We start from the raw sequence: 16,181 nt of genomic DNA, 5'->3' as shown, positions 1-16,181 counted from the left end.
GAGCGTTCTGACCGGGTGGTGATCAAGCGTCTGCCAGTGGCGCACCTCAAAATGACCCCCAGTCTGCGTTCACCCTGTTAAATTCTGTGATCGCCACGGGCTTTGCTCGAAAGGGCCAGGAAATATAAGCCGAATATCTCGTCTCTCCTTGCGCCCGCTGACGCCTCCCCTGTAGCCCGAGCCCGGGGCAAGTTGCATCGCTCACATCCTCGAACAACTTCATCAACTTCTGCGCGACCGTTCCCAAGCGATCACCAACGTCCAGCAGATCGTGACCAGGTCGTGCAACCCGGCGCCGGCGGGCGTCATCCAACATGCCGTCGTCCAAGTTCGTGTTCCCTGCGAACTTCATGACGCTCCCGCGAACACGAACTTCACCGTCGAGATGGCGGTCTCGCACCTCAACGCCAGCAACTTCGTCAACCCGAACACGAACTACTTCGCCGCCCCGCAGACCTTCGACGCCAAGGGCGACACCACCGGCCACTCGCACATCGTCATTGAGCCGATCCCCTCGCTCGACTCAACAAACCCGACGAACTCGTACATCTACTTCAAGGGCCTCAACGCCGCCGCGGTTGACGGCGTGCTCGCGGCGGAGGTCGCGGGCGGGCTACCCAAGGGGAAGTACCGGCTCGCGTCGATCAACACGGCGGCGAAACCACCAGCCGGCGCTGATCGCGGTCGCGCAGCACGGTCGCTGGACGATATGGTCTAGTGAGTGGAGGACTGGTCTTACTTCACTGTTGTATCTGGTCTTCGCCATCTGCAGCTTCACTGTCATTTGAAAGAGGGCTTATGAAGGGCAGAAGGCTCTGCACGTACACGCTCTAGAATGGGGTTGTTGGTGTTCGTTTCTTAGAACGGCCGAGGGCTCTCTGACGAGCCTGTGGATTGACTTCAATGTGCCGAGCTGTGAGCCCGCCTCAGTCGCCTTCCCCTCTGCCATAGTCTCGGGGAAACACATCGCACTAAGTGGGTGTCGGGATGTGATTGCCAGGTTCTAATAGCGGCATGCGCTTGATTAATAGGGATTTCCTTTTCGGGAATCGAATCGGACGCTCGGGGAACCGCGCGCCGGCCCGCCCGAAATTCAAACCTTGACCTCAACCACGAGTAATGAATTTGGTGAGCTCTTCAGTCCGCACACTGCTCAGACGAGTTGTGATTGACACGTTCGCCAGTATACCAATCTGTGCAGAAGCCGCACGGGACGCCCAGACGTTACCTTGATCGTCAATTCATTGCGTACTATGCTGGCGGCTAAAGCTACCGCAGCACAAAGTTCCTCGACACGCTCCGGGGCGACTTTACGGAAGTCCCGGACAGCGCGTACAATCAACTCATCCGACTTAACAAGTTGCTGCGCCCCAAAGGTTGGTTGTATGTGCGTTGTTGGCTTTATTGGTTCGTACTAGAGTCTAGACCCAACTCATAGCAAAGTGACAGCGTTCAACATGTTAAAACCCGCTGATGTCATGTGTGTGCGACGTGAGAACCTCGAAGTCCGTGTAATGGCAAACCTTGTACTCAAAACGTGCCCGGCGGCAACCCAGCGGAGCGGAGCGCGGACATCAAGCGCGGACATGTGTTGGGGGTGCGTCTCCTGTATCAGACACCCTGTCTCTTGCTCTCATCCCAGTCCACAGTCCTCCACAAAACTCGAGATCATGCCGCCCGGACGGCCCTCTTCGGGAAAATCTTCAGCGGCCCAGGTCAAAGGACGCAACGCGGGGGAGCAGCTCGCGACGAGACTGAAACCCGCTTTGTTCAGCACGCACGGGGACGTCGACAGGGCGCTCTCAGACGCTTCAAAAATCTTCCAGGATCAAACCTCGGATCTCTTGGCGACTCTGCAGTCTCTGGAGGACAATGGTGCCCAAGGGGTCCTTGAATTTCTCTTATCAGGTGAGTACGTCCATCGTTCGATCTGTAAACAACCCCATCATGTATGCGCACCGCAGCCTGCTCCACAAACGACTTCGATCAACTGTCTGACGTACTCCTTCGTCCACCTTCCTTCGACGTGACGTTCACGGGCTCTATCCCGTTCAAGATGATGGAGCGTCTCGCGGTAACGCCTCCTAACGATACCCCCGCCGATCCCTTCGAAACCTACCGGACGACCGCGCGGGTGACCATGCTGGTGATCAACACGATCGCGCTCTTGCTCGCCAGCGGCACTCTTCCCGACGAAGATGCGGCCACACCTCAAACGCGTCGGGCAGAGAAGGCCCAACAGAAGCAGAACCAGAAACGAAGGCGATCCATCCACACCGGCCGTGGGGCAGGCGTCGACATACAGCACATCCTCGCGTACGGGGCCGAGGTCCCCACATCGAAGTTCCAAGCGAACGTGCTTCTGGCCAGCGTTATATCTGAGCAGATGGAGACTTTGGAGGTACGCTCTGCCGTCGCCTCTTGACGTGGTCGAAACCACGCGAGAATACTGATGTGTATACTCCCCGTAGCACTTCCTGCACGCTCTGCGATCGGACACAGCGAGGTCGTTCATCTGGCAGTCGTACATACCACACATTCCCGTGTCGCGATCGAACGCGCCATATCTGCCCGATGACCTCCAAAGCGATGCGGTGGATACGACCGGATCTAACGACGAATGGAAGATCAGAATGTCCAAGAACGCGGACCGACGATCTACGTCAGGCTGAGCGTGCAGGTGGAGACCGACTCAAGATCATAACTCAGAAGATAGAGTACGTCTTCGTGTGTTTTCCATCGTGTTTATTCTCATCCTACCTTACAACAGCGAGCTCCGCGAAGGGCACTTCACCCCAGACAATCACAAGATGATCACAAAAAATGCCGAAAACATTCCAATATACGAAGCCAAGATGGACCGCAACTCTCGGTTGGTGGTGAGTCATCTCCAGGTCGCAACGTCTTTGATCCAAGACGTGATTTCTCTTATAGTATTTTATCGGTGTTGAGTGTTCGGTAAAGACAGGAGTAGGTTGCTACTCGTTACTGACTCAACGTTGACTGAACGCCCTTACTTCACGTGTAGGCAGAGGAACAAGGTACAACCATCTTTCGGTGAGACCGACTGCGACGATCTTCTGAGCTTCACCTCGTCATTACAGTGATAAATGTCTACGGCGTATACAACCATGTGCAGATCAACAGAATGCCATGGAATCAACTGAGTAGACAGCTGTTTCTCAACAATGGTGGTTCGCAGTACAGAGACCGGTGTTGTATTCCGAGCTAACATGATTCTGTTGGACTCATGCGCTTTCAGGTGTGTTGCCCGCGATCGACGCACAAACAAACGAGGCGATCACCTTGTGTATCCAACGGTGTTCCAAGCTCCAGAAGTTCCACAACCAACTCGTCGAAACAGCTCCAATTTCGGAAGATTTGACCAAAGAACAGGCGGAGGAGGTGAGCGAAATTCGCTCGGATTTCTATACGGCTGCTAATGAGAACTTCTTACAGCTACAAGATCTCCTCACGTACGTATTCCACCATTAGGCGATTCGACTGCTATTCACGCTCTCCTACACACCAGACATGCAAAGTTCGTCGCATATTCGAGGGTGTGTCTTGTCGATTGAGTCCGTGAGGAGGTCGCTGACATATCTGTACCCCATTACAGGAATATCTTGCATGTGAGCGCGGTAATGTGGCTTCCAGACACGCACTTATGGGTTTACTTGCAGCGATATACGCCCAGCTTTCATCCAAGGACGCCGCATTCGTTTTCAACCTCGAGTACGTACATTTCGTACGTCGCTACGAATCATTCAACCCATTATGCGCGTTCAGGAGGACCAGCAAGAGATCTCAACCACAACGGTTCGTGTTATGTACTAGGTACGCAAACTGCATATAGTCCTCAGTATCGAAGCTGATTCGTTTTCATAAGGACGCAGCGGGACTGGGTCAGTGGACGATTGGTAGCAAAGTTCGAGTCCGCGAGAGCTAATACCAATTGGCGCGTAGGAAGACAACCGTCATCGTCTTCAAGATGCTGTCCATGGATCTTGCGTCGCATGAGACGGAGTTCGGGCAAGGGATCAGCAAACCACGGGCAACTGTTCATTTCTCAAAGCGAGATACTAGTGAAGCACGTCAAGGAGTACTACAACAAGTTACTGCGTTCTATAGAAGTGGGAAGGATGTCGGAGGAGGAGGTGCAGAAGCTGGCGTCGCAACGCGAGCGAGAGAGGTCGGAAGGACTGTTCAACCTCGACGACGAAGTCGAATGGGTCCAAAACGCCCCACAGCGTTTCAACGCTTTGCAGGACAATCACTTCCCGCTCTTCCTGAGCTATGCCAGTGTAAGTGTTTCGTCCATATTTTTAGCGCATATTTGACGCGTTTGGACCGTAGTTGTGTCGTTTGCTGGAGAACGAGTTCCGGAATCTCGTCACAATGGAAAAGGTTGTACCGTCTAAAATCGCATCTCTCCGAGACGCTCTGGGAATCCGTCCTGGTGACACGTCCACGGCGCGCGGCTGGAAGTGCCCTTCCTCAATTTTTGGACTTCGATATGTTCCTGCACATCTTCTGGAACCACTTCCCTGAACACCTTCAGCGGAACCTGAGTATGCCACTCTGTTGTCTCGTTCATACCATGGCTGACGCACGGACGCAGGTGCGGAGTTAGTGTTCTCTGAGATAATGGCGATAATCAAGGGGTCCGACGAAGCCATTCGAAGCGATCAAGGATTCCTCAGTAAAGATGTGTATGTACACGATGACGAAGTGCGGCATACGCAACCGATTTCGACAGAGGAGCTGCAAGGTATTTACGCCGTCTTCGAACTGTATCGAAGCCGGCGGAAAACCATGGCTGGTGTATGGTACTTCGATGCAGCTGATAGGTGAGCTCTTTCTTACTTCTAACGCACGCGGATGCTGATGATACACTTCCGATAGATCTCGACGTCTCATCAGATGTCTGGACGCTGTGGGAGTCCCCGGTAGTCATCTGCGAAACATGTTCGTCGTCTCGCTCATATCAGCACTCATATCTCTCTAATTCATTGACAGTTTCGTCGATGAATGTCAGGACAACCTCTTGATCGATTCACATGGTACGTTGAGTACATATCTGCGACCAACCATCGACTAAAACTTGGACAGTCTTGCGCCATCTGTGCCAAACCCCAACGGACTGTTCTGGGCGGGAGACACTGCACAAACCATCTCCGCCCACAGTGCGTTCCGATTCAGCGAGCTCAAGGCGATGAACTACCGATTCGGAAAGGTAAATTCACCTTTTCTGCTTCGTTGTTGCGGTGAACACTCCTCATCCGAAAATTCAGCGCATCTACGGCTCACTGAAGAACGTCGAGCTCGATCCACCAATGTTCCATCTCACCGTGAACCATCGTCGCACATTGGGATCGTTCGTTGCGCGCAGTCAATTGTGCGTCTAATTGTGAGGTACTGGCCTGCACAGATAGATCAGCTTCCGGAGGAGAGAGGGTCATGTCCTGGACCGAAACCTCGCTTTATCTCGTCAACAGATCCTTCGGTTTTTCTTCGGTCTGTGTTCGGAAAGTCGTGAGTGATTTCGGGCTTCGCTTGACAGCCGAGATTCTCATTCATCCGTCGTCCAGAGGACCAAGAGAAAGTACGGTTGACTTTGGTGCAAGCCAGTGTGGGTGACTTTACTGTGCCTCAGTTCGTGTGTTTATGTCGATCAAATTCTAGGTATCTTGGTGCGGAATGACGGCGTCAAGACTCGGCTACAGGCCGAGGTACCTGATGCAAGGCATCTTATGTAAGTCCTGCGTTGGTTCAGTTGCTAGCGTACTGGAGTGGCTGACGATTGATTTTCAGCACCATTTACGAGAGCAAGGGACTGGAATTCGACGACGTATGTCCTATGGAAGTATCCTTTATGTTGAATATTAATGTCACACTACCATTGTGATCCAGGTCATTATCTGGGATTTCTTCAATGACTCCAGGGTTGATGAGTCGTCCTGGCGCATCATCCTGAACGATGTTCCAGGAGCGCGAGCACCCGCTTCCGATGTCGGCAGGCATGCGGGAGTTTGCAGAGAAGTACGTTTTACCGCAGCGCGGGTTCACATCACTCATCCGAGCTGACTTCTACACGCCCAACAGCTCAAGCATCTGTATGTCGCAATGACACGCGCCCGAAAAAATCTTTGGATCGTCGATTGCTCGGATCGCTCGAACCCTATTCGCGTAAGAATCGCCCTCCGGCGGAAAACTTCATAAAGCGGAATCTCATTTCAGGTGTCATTATAGGAGCTCTTTCTATATGAGAACCTCGTCGACATCCATGATCAGCACGTTCCTTTGTCCCCTACCACCCGCACTTCCACAAAGGAGGAATGGGAAGACCAAGCTCGAACATTCTTCCACCACAAGATCTACGCAGAGGCCGCCAACGATTTTGTCCGTGCAGGTTTGGATCGCGAAGCGCGCGTCGCGCGGGCATACCTCCGCCGCCAGGAAGCATCCAGGTTACCGGCATTCGATATTTCCAGCAGAAACGTTCGCGAGCACGCGTACTATGAGGCTGGTCAAGCATTCGTCTCTGTCGCTGAAGAGGCACGCGAAGTCCCGCGACGCCCGCAGCTACCATCGCACAGCCGCGCTCTGTTTCGTTGAGGGAGGGGCCGCGCTAAGCGCGGCGCGAGAATACGAAGCTGCGGAGGTGTACGACGACGCTGCGACGCTTTACCGCCAGACGGGGAAGTTCGATGATGCTGTTCGCCTCGTCAAGATGGGCGTTGTATCTGCAGAGGTCGGGGAGGAGATCCTGAGCATCTCCCGGCTACACTACATCAAAACGAAGAGGACTGCGTGAGTATAGCATCTACATCCTGGTAGCTGTTTCTGATGTCGTCCTACTCGTCGCATTCACAGGAAAGTCCTGGAGCTCTCGAAGACGACACAGCAGAGGCTGTGGAATACATGGACGACTGTGGGCTCCAATGCTTCGGGTGCTGCCTTCTTGGTTGACTTGGGCCGCTACCACGACGCGGCCGAACGGGTTCTGCGAGACGGGGACATTCTCGGCGCCATTGACCTCTTCCTCACGAACGCCGAGAACGCCGCATCGGTTTCTAGAGCAGTAGAGATCGTGCTCGACGGCTTGTGGGAACGTCTCCCTTTGACTGCGCTCGACGACAACTTCCGAGATCCCATCGTACAATCGCTACTCGAACACGCCGAGGTTCTGCTTCCTAAACTCCCAAGAAGAAGCCACCCTCGAGATGCAGTATGTTGACTTCTGGCATGAAGACATGCAGTGTACTTACCAGGAACGTGGTACTGCAGCTCAGAATGTTCTCCGCCATCTATCTGTACGACTTTGCGGTACTTGATGAGCTTTGCGACGTCTTTCTGGCGCAAGAGAACACCCCGGAGGCGCTTCTATCACTCGACTACGTCTTCATCGGAAAATTCGGCGAGCTAGAAGCAGCACTGGAGCGCGCAAAAAAGGATCCCAAGGACGCGGGCGATCAAGAATTTCTTCGGCGCGTCACTCAAGCTCTGGAGGACACCGGCCACGAAGCGATTGAGAAGGCGTTCCACTCCTTCCTGCAGTATGCGCGTATTCTCCAGCGTCTATCCTGCAACCCGAATCCGTGTTCGGATCCGATCCTACAAACCCTTTTCGCTTTCAGACCTCATTCCAATGAAGACCACTTCCAGGTCATGTCAAGGTCTCGTTTGTATCTGGCATGCTATCGAGTCTGTCAGTATCCTCAGCAGGGCTCAGTATTCGTCCTCAGCCGCTTCGACTTGGAAAAGGCCCTCAAGGAGACTCTTCGAGATCTTCTCCGGAGCCGAGTGGAAACTCAGAAAGAGGTGGCGCACACGATGTATTCCCTGAAGCCATGTCTACAATCCGCGGCATTTGGAAACGGACAGTGTGGGCGCTATGACTGTCCAAATTACTGGCACGGTTCTGTCCCGAAGGCGTCTTCCGAAGCAACTACGACCTACAATCGTGTCATCCGCATCTACGTCTATGAGATCATGATCTTCCACACCCTTTTCGCCACCGACATGCCCTATAACGTGCGCGAAAAACAGCAACGGTGAGAGTCGTTTCAGTACCATTACATCATATACATGTGTGTTGACAAGCTTTGACTCAACAGTGCTTGGATTCGCAAACTGTACGAAGCGTTGTTCCCACCTCACGCGAACCTTGGATCACTACACCTCGTCTCTGGCGCCCTTGGGAAAAACCTGCAGCGAGAGGCTCGTCGCGTTATTGTCGTGTGGATCAAAGACTTCCTCAACGTCCTCCATCCAGTCCATCCTAGCAAGACGTTTCTGGCAAACTTTATGCGCGCAGCAAGGCTTGCAATGCTCTTCGATCGGGCAGGTGCCGCCCGGGACCTCCATCTCGTCCCTAGTTCAGTGCGCTCGGGAAGCTGGAGACCACAGGAGCTCACCGTTGGTCGAGTTGAAGACGACCATCGCCCTATATATGCCTTGCATGAACTGATCGCGTCGATACGCTTGCAGGAACCAAACGCACTTGAACGGGGGGTGATCTACGTCCAGTATGTGCATTTATCTCCCGTCGCGTTGCACCATGCTGATATTCTGGTTGACGTTTAGGTACGTCCTCGACAATCAGAACTTTGTTGACATCGGTGTTCTATGCGAATACTTGGATCACCTATGTGCGTCGATTTGGTGGCGACTCGAGGTGGGAGCTTGCACGGCTTGGTCTGCCGAAGAGTTGGCTCGTGCACGTTTACGCGATATGGAAGCCACGGAGCTGGTGGAACAAGCTGTGTTGTCGCCGAAAGCGTACGGGGAATGCGTCAAGAAGCTGTTGAAACTTCTGTACTGCGGCGGTGAACCTGCAGGTGAGCTTTTTTTTGTTGTTTGCCCATACCTCCTTCAATCGAGCTCACGCGCTGTCGTGCAAGGTCGCTTCATGTCAGAAACTTTCTATCTCTCAGACAACCGCTTCAACCCTAAAATGCACCGTGCGCTTTACTTCCGTCGGGTGTGGGTATCCGATCTATAGTTTGACTTCCACATTTCTAACGAATGGGGATGTTTCGTTTTCAGATGCATCAACTTCCTACTTTGTACGTTCTTATATTGTCCTACGCAATACAACACCGATTCTTACTCGTAACCTCGTACAGGGGCATACAACAGTGGCCCTTCATACGAAGTCGATGCCAACGCCACAATGGCTCACTCAAAGCACTCCAGGCTGATGGACCCGACTATCTCGCCGTGAGCACACATTTCGGCGATCTCTGAGATGCGCCAGAATATCTGAGCTTCCCCTATACCTCAGACTTATCTACGCTTTGGATTGGGCAGAGCGGAGGAACCTCGCTCTGCGGTCTCTTGACAACTGTCCCACCGACGAGATGATACGACTTCACCACAGTTCGACGCCTATCCAAGCAAACAGCACCGGTGTCAAATCTGGCTCTATTCGCAATGTGTATTTCTCCCGGCACTCCGACATCCTCCATCTTTTGGGCATCACCACGCCCCCATGGGTTTCGATCGACCCCCGTCCGAAGACGCCGGCACCCGGCAGGCCCATCCGAGCACGGCAACAGGGGTCAACACTGCATCCAAATCGCCAGACCGGGAACAACGCGCGGTAGAATTCACTGCCGCGCAGCACTGCGCGGCGTTCATCATCGACCGGGCGTACTCTAGCTACCTGCAACGGAAGAGTATCGACGACAGCGTCCGCGCGATGTTCATCAGGTTCCGCCTCAGCGCTCACAAGGAAGCCTGCTGCGGACGGTGCGCGTACCGCCATCTCTACCTGGGCCCCGTCCCGCAGCTGCTCGTCGCCGTGGACGGGCTCAAGGATCTGCTCTATCACCGGAAGTCCGCTGCCTCTGCAGAGCTCGACAGGTCCAACGACCACCGCGACCTTGAGCGGCTCAACAAGGAAATGAACGAGGCGCGGTGCGTCGCTCAGTTCTTCCGGATGCGGCGTGCGAGTGGTCACTAACAATCTTTCGAAATTGTCAGCACCGACTTCAAGGCGGCGATGCAACTGCACAAGGCGCTCGCCCCGAACGGCGCCGTCCACCGCAACGGAGACCGCGCGGAGCTGCTTGAACTTGTCGAGACCGCGCGCTCTCTCTTGGAACGTGTCCGGAAGATCCTGCCCCAGGCCGGCATCGACCCTCGGTGGAGCGAGTACGTCGCGTTGGCGATGCGTTGCGTGCGCAAGTTTGAAGGATGCGTGCGTGGATGGTATTGAGAGCTATGCGAACGAGCAGCGCCGCATGTGAAGTCGTTATGTTTGCAGAATGTCAGCATATGGTACTCGATTGAGATCAAGGACGCCTCGGCTCGAGCGCTAATCTTTGCCGAAAACGCTGGTGGACGATATCCACCCTCGTCGACTGAGCACGGCGCCGGGATAGCGTGAAGACAAGCAAGGATGTGACGGCTTCCGGTCACTTGGGTTGGGCAGGGACACGGCGAAGCTGGGCGCGGACGCGACGCGGAGCGTGCCCCGTATCACAATCGCAAAGAGGCGTACCAATTATTATCATGCGACCGGGACCCAGCGAGACACGAACCCACGCGCCCGCCTCACCCGCGGCGCACGAGCCGCAGCGGCATCTCCACGATCCCAACGTCGTCCGCACGGCGCCCTGCATGTACCGCGCCTCCCACCGCTCGCGCGACTCGCCCGGGGCCGCGAGCCGCTCGACGCGGAAGTCGCGCACGAGGTGCGCGAGGAAGCACAGGCCTCCGTGATCGCGAACCGGCGCCCGATGCCTGGAACACGCGCGCGTCGTCAGAACATCGCATCACAGGAAAAGGAAACAGGAAGCGGGAGTGGGGAGCGACGGGGCAGCGAACTCACAGACGCGCGGGCCGAAGGAGAACTGGGTGAGCGCGTTCTCGGGCGCGTCGTACCAGCGCTCGGGCTTGAACGCCTCGGGGTCCGGGAAGGTGCGCGGGTTGTGGTCTGTGTCCAAGCCGGCGGTCAGCGGTTAGTGGGCGTGCGGCTGGGCGGCGGTGGAGGGAAGGGGGGCGCTCACGGAGACCGATCATGTCGACGACGAAGCGGGTGCCGGCGGGGACGGCGATGCGCTCGTCGCGGTTCGGGCCGACGTGCTCGAGCACGATGTCCTCGCACGAGTCCCGGATCATCATCGATACGGCCGCTGAGGGTAAGGAGGGGGACGCGGGGCGGTGAGGACTGTGTGCGCTGGGCTTGTGAGCGGACGAGAGGGGCACGAACGGAAGAGGCGGGCGGCTTCGAGCATGCACGCCTGCACCTTGCGCAGCTTGTGGGAGTTCGCGAGCGTCTTGGAAGACAGGTGAGGGGGTCGTCAAGGGTCGATACGGATCGTGTACACGTACGACATCGTCTGCTGTGGGCATTGCGGACATGACTTCCTGGTACATCTCCTCTTGGAACTCCGGGTAGAGCGCCATGTATCCGAGCGTGGCATTCAACGTGAAGGCCAATGTCTCTGTGCAAGCCAGTTAGGGAGTCATTGCGGAGACCAAGCTGCACTCACCTTGCCCTGCGAGCAGCAGAATTGACAAGTTGCCGGTCTTGTTGAGACGGAAATAGGGGTCAGCCCAACATCGGTCCATCAGAACTGCCAACTCGACGCACCAGCTCCTCATCCGTCATGCTCGACTTGCCCTCGCTCTCGGCCGACTGGATCATGAGGCTCAGCACGTCGTTGCCCGGGGTTGCGCCAGACGCGAACTCGCGCCTCTTGTCGTCGATGAGCGTGTGGAGGAACTTGCCCGCAATCTCGTACGCCTCGTGCAGATCCTTGAACCTAAAGCGTCAAAACAAGACCGTCAGTCCTACAGCCTGCTTCCTAGAACATTCCAGGCGCGTACGATTGCACCGGCAGGTGGCGGGACCAGTTCGGCAGGACGAGGCGGAGGATGAGGTTCTCGGAGATGATGTGGAGCGCCTCGCCGAACGACATCTTGTCCGTGCCCTCCGCCTGGCTGAAGTCCCACGAGAGCGGGAAGCCGAAGCCGGCGCACGAGATGAGGATGAGCGTGAACTGCGGAGGTGCGAGGGCGGTCAGCGCGCAGCGTCGTCGGCGACGGCAGGACGGCGAAACGCGCCTTGGCGGTGAGCCGTGTGATGTTGGGAACCTCGATCGTCTTCTGCGCGTCCCATCCTTCGTTGGAGGTCATCTCGCGGTACGTGCGGGAGGTGTTTTCCCACACCGTGACGTAGCTGCGCGTGCTGTGAGCCCCCGAAGCCAATCTCCGACGCGTGCGGACACTCACGTTGAGTGGTTGAACGCCGGCGTCATGATCCGTCGCATGCGCCGCCATTGCTCTCCGTCGGTGGAGAACAGGTTCGGGCCCCACATACTGAGAAGCGATGGGACTGTCAGAGGGCACGGTAGCACGCCGATCACAGTGCGGCACGCACGTGGCGAGAATCGTGATCTCTGGATGCTTGAAGAACTCCTTGACGGACATGAGCTGGCGGGACACCTCAGGCGAGGACGTGTAGATGATGGGCGCGCCGAAGCAGTACGGCAAGGCCGAGATGGTTTCGGTACCATGGCGGGCATACACTGACGAGCGTGTCGCGGTTCGCGGTCAGTTTGGCTGTCGTGAAGAGGAGAGGCGGAGCGAACCTTCTTTGCGAGTTTCCCACTGCCAGTTTCTGCCCGGGTTCCATCTGCCAGACGGCAGGATCGTCCCAAAGAGGGAAATCGGTGTGGCGAACGAACGCAGACCAGGGAGGTGCCCGGTGCGCTGCACAGCGTGTGAGGATCAAAGCACGTGCAAAAACAAAACATGACACGGACTTTGTCGCAGTCGAGGTAGTTGATGATGCGAGAAGCCGCAAAGACTGCGGCGAAGCCTATGACGGCGGTGCTCCAGTTGAGCTCGAGCTCGACCATCCTGTGCAAGAGGCTCGAATGAATGGCGGAGATGGTGGTGGTGGTGAACAAGGAGTGACGTGGAAGCTTTTCAAGGGAATTGGAGGATGCAATTGTATTTATATGCAATGTTATGACATGTGGCCTGCTTGAAATTCAAAAAATGCGATGCTTGCTGTTGCCTGTGGCGTTGCATCAATGCGGACGGAGAAGTGCTCTGATTTTCAATTGTTTTCTGGTACTTACACCCTCGAGTCAAAACGATATCCATGTCCGACGGCGAATGTCACGAGAATGCATCAGGCAGCAACTTGCAGCGAGGCCACTCCTGCTCACCCCGCTGTCTGGAACTTCGACGCCTGGACTTGCGTCCTTGAGGCCGTGAGGTCTGTGGCGATTGCCAATGGACGGGAGATCGTATAAGTCTCGCAATGGGCGCTTGCCCTCCACCACATTTGACATCCGGCGGCGACGCGCACGGCCATAGCGAAAATGAGTGGTCCTCCCTTGCGCCATGCCTGTAGCATCCAAAGGGAGTGTCGAGTGCGACCATGTCACAGCCATGGAAAGACCTCCACTTCAAGTCGGAGAACCCGCACCGCGATACAATAACAAACGTCCGACTTTCAAGCTTTCTTACCCTGCCTGTCTCTAGACCGTCGCCTCCGCCGCCTCCGCCTCCTTCACCCGCCTCGCCTTGTCCGCCGCGATGTCCTCCAAGATCGCCTTCGCCCCCGCGCCCATCAGCACCCCCGCCAGCCGCGCCCCCAACGCCTCCGCCTCCTCCTCCGACCACACCTCCCCGCTCTCCGTGTGCTCCACGTGCCGCTCCCCCTCCAGGCTCGTCACCGCGCCCGTCAGGCTCATCCTGCCCCCCTTCCTCCCGTCCGCGCCCGCCGCCTCCGCGAGCGCGCTGTGCACCCCGACGGGCACGGAGCAGCCGCCCTCGAGCACGCGCAGGCACGCGCGCTCCGCCGCGCACGCCCACGCGGTCGGCCAGTGCGAGATCGCGGCGCAGAGCGCGCGCGCGGCGGCGTCGTCCGCGCGGACCTCGATCGCGAGCGCGCCCTGGGAGACGGCGGGGAGGAGGAGCGGGGGCGCGAGGTCGCGGGTGATGCGCGCGCCCCAGCCGAGGCGGACCATGCCGGCCTTGGCGAGGATGATCGCGGCGAAGGGGGAGTCGGGGGCGTCGAGCTTTTTCATGCGTGTGTTTCTGGACAAGAGGGAGGCGGGTGCGCGTGAGGGAAGGGCGGATCGGGAGAGGGGGGTGGGAAACGCACAGATTGCCGCGCTGCATGGCGCGCCGTCGGGGGGCGGGAAGGGTGGACATGGCTTGTTGGTCGGGTGCGTGCGCACAGATGAAGATGGGAAAACTCACAACGTCCTGGAAAACGAGTTTCGGGAACCGCCTCTTCAGCTGCGCGACGCGGCGCACGCTGCTCGTCCCGACCACGCTCCCGTCCGGCAACTCCTCTAGACTCTTATACGACAGCCCCTCCTTCACAATGAGCGAGTCCACGGGGTTTTCGCGCTCGAGCACGCCCGCGATCGCGCAGCCCGCGGGGAGTGCGGTCGGGACGTCCTTGTACGAGTGGACGAGCATGTCGACCGCGCCCTCGCGGAGAGCGACTTCGAGCTCCTTCGTCCACATCTCCTTCCCGCCGATGAGGTAGATCGCCTGGGACTGGTTGTGGTCTCCGCCGGTGGTCATGAAGGACGTCGCGAAGGCGTGCTCCGGGTAGAGCTTCGCGAGCGCATCGCGGACGATGTTGGTCTGGACCTGCGCCAGCTCCGACGCGCGCGAGGCGATGGTGAACGTGCGGAGGTCGGTCGCCATCTACGGAGATCGGAGTGGAGGCGGGGAGGGGGAGGAAGAAAGAGAGCGAGCTGAGAGCGACGGCGACATGATCGTGGCTTAAGAGGACGGGCGGGCGCGAGCAGCCGGCGACGTCCGGCCCCGCTGCTCGCCCACCCGCCGGCTTACACGCCCGCCCTCGGAGACTCGTCCGCGGTGGGCGCGTCCACGTCGGCGCGTTCACACATCGCGCGGGGTGTGAGAGCGGCGGCGTGACGGCGTTCCCGCAGTGCGAAGGTGATTAAGTAGGTGGGTACAGGTATATCTACACAGACATGTACTGCGCCATACTGCGAGCCGGCGGACGGGGCAGGGCAAGCGGGTGCGTGAGCGCGGAACGGACGGCGAAGAGCAGTGCGGCAGAGTTACCTCGAGTCCGGTTTGCGGCCCTTCTCTTCCGCGAGGCGTTTCTCGAGCTTGTCGAACTCGCTGAGCGCGATCTCCTCTTCCTCGTCGAGCACCTTTTGAGGGCTTGATTAACGCTGAGGGGGGGAAAGCGGAGGTACGCACCTGCTCGACGGCCTTCACTTCGGGAATATAGTGCATGAGCATCCGCTCGATCCCGCTCTTCAGCGTCACCGTGCTGGACGAGCACCCGCGACAGCTCCCCTTCAGCTTCACCTGCACCACGCCCTCGTCCGAGAACCCGCGGTACTCAATGTCCCCGCCGTCCTCCATGATCGCCGGCCGGACTCTTGTCTCGAGCAGCTCCTTGATCATCGCGACCGTCTCCGAGTCCGTGTCGAGGATGCGGGTGTCCTGCGGGCCCGCCGACTCCCTGTCCTCCTCCGAGCGGAAGAGCGCCTGCCCGGCGGAGAAGTGCTCCATGAGGACGGCGTAGACCTCGGGCTTGACCACCGACCACGCCGTCTCCGAGTCCTTCGAGACGGTGACGAAGTCGGGGCCGTAGAAGACCGCGGTGACGCCCTCGATGCCCATGAGCCGGATCGCGAGCGGGGACTTGAGCGCGGAGCGGGTGTCCGTGAACTCCGCGGTCCCGTCGCCCATCACCTCGACGCCGGGGATGAACTTGAGTGAGTCTTCGTTCGGCGTGGTCTCGGTTTGGATGAACATCGTGCGAGCTGGTCGAGATGAGCTGCTGCAAGGATAAATGCGAGAGACTGACGCACCGTTTTGTATCCGCTTCGCACCCAGACCCAAATGCCCGGACCTCCTTGGTGCCGCGGTCGCGAAGGTCGTACCATGCTGGATGGCCACAGAATGACGGGGCGACGCAGAGAAATGTCTTGCGGAAGTTGCGCTTGCAGGGGCGGCGGTCAGCCGTTTGGTGGACGTGCGCTTCGCAGAGCGTGCCAGCGCGCGTAGCGAAGACGACGCGACGGATGATGAGGAGAGCATGATGGCAGAAACCAAGAAGGAGTGAGCAGAGTCGAGTCCGGACTCCGCATGTCTTACTCAGGACGGGCGCTCTGACGTGACATCATTTCCGCAAGTGCGCAGCCAATCATCGC

The 16,181-nt window shown here is 57.5% G+C and overlaps 3 protein-coding genes across 3 annotated transcripts; 1 reads left to right on the top strand and 2 right to left on the bottom strand.

Annotated features, from left to right (window-relative positions):
* Window positions 1-385: 385 nt before the first annotated feature.
* On the top strand, window positions 386-10,256 carry BXZ73DRAFT_108389 (uncharacterized protein; the record flags this gene model as incomplete). Its single annotated transcript, XM_048017149.1, has 44 exons — window positions 386-717; window positions 1,279-1,376; window positions 1,557-1,597; window positions 1,650-1,908; window positions 1,965-2,401; window positions 2,668-2,717; window positions 2,771-2,879; window positions 3,029-3,041; window positions 3,105-3,194; window positions 3,263-3,405; window positions 3,460-3,476; window positions 3,533-3,560; window positions 3,620-3,632; window positions 3,684-3,735; window positions 3,967-4,026; window positions 4,076-4,304; window positions 4,439-4,571; window positions 4,622-4,702; window positions 4,760-4,850; window positions 4,924-4,968; window positions 5,020-5,063; window positions 5,113-5,125; window positions 5,188-5,236; window positions 5,295-5,398; window positions 5,592-5,632; window positions 5,686-5,755; window positions 5,815-5,851; window positions 5,914-6,042; window positions 6,106-6,189; window positions 6,253-6,529; window positions 6,600-6,813; window positions 6,877-7,231; window positions 7,291-8,057; window positions 8,121-8,421; window positions 8,494-8,531; window positions 8,590-8,654; window positions 8,745-8,843; window positions 8,907-8,988; window positions 9,052-9,071; window positions 9,132-9,225; window positions 9,290-9,516; window positions 9,591-9,924; window positions 9,991-10,186; window positions 10,245-10,256. The coding sequence occupies 44 exons, from the start codon at window positions 386-388 to the stop codon at window positions 10,254-10,256; spliced, it is 5,973 nt and encodes a 1,990-aa protein (XP_047871158.1).
* Window positions 10,257-10,563: 307 nt separating this feature from the next.
* On the bottom strand, window positions 10,564-12,875 carry BXZ73DRAFT_93521 (cytochrome P450; the record flags this gene model as incomplete). Its single annotated transcript, XM_048026679.1, has 14 exons — window positions 10,564-10,593; window positions 10,620-10,723; window positions 10,841-10,945; window positions 11,019-11,144; window positions 11,222-11,288; window positions 11,344-11,456; window positions 11,505-11,541; window positions 11,606-11,777; window positions 11,842-12,014; window positions 12,079-12,193; window positions 12,247-12,333; window positions 12,395-12,542; window positions 12,606-12,726; window positions 12,780-12,875. 14 exons carry the CDS (start codon window positions 12,873-12,875, stop codon window positions 10,564-10,566), a joined length of 1,494 nt encoding a protein of 497 aa, XP_047871157.1.
* Window positions 12,876-13,505: 630 nt separating this feature from the next.
* Window positions 13,506-14,691, bottom strand: BXZ73DRAFT_57495 (porphobilinogen deaminase; the record flags this gene model as incomplete). The annotated part of the gene is made up of 3 exons (XM_048021590.1): window positions 13,506-14,067; window positions 14,135-14,145; window positions 14,233-14,691. The coding sequence occupies 3 exons, from the start codon at window positions 14,689-14,691 to the stop codon at window positions 13,506-13,508; spliced, it is 1,032 nt and encodes a 343-aa protein (XP_047871156.1).
* Window positions 14,692-16,181: the final 1,490 nt, after the last annotated feature.

The sequence above is a fragment of the Epithele typhae genome (genome assembly GCF_022376455.1).
Source record: "Epithele typhae strain CBS 203.58 chromosome Unknown BXZ73scaffold_158, whole genome shotgun sequence".
Taxonomy (NCBI): Eukaryota; Fungi; Basidiomycota; class Agaricomycetes; order Polyporales; family Epitheliaceae; genus Epithele; species Epithele typhae.
This window is presented reverse-complemented; position numbering and strand designations above follow the sequence as displayed.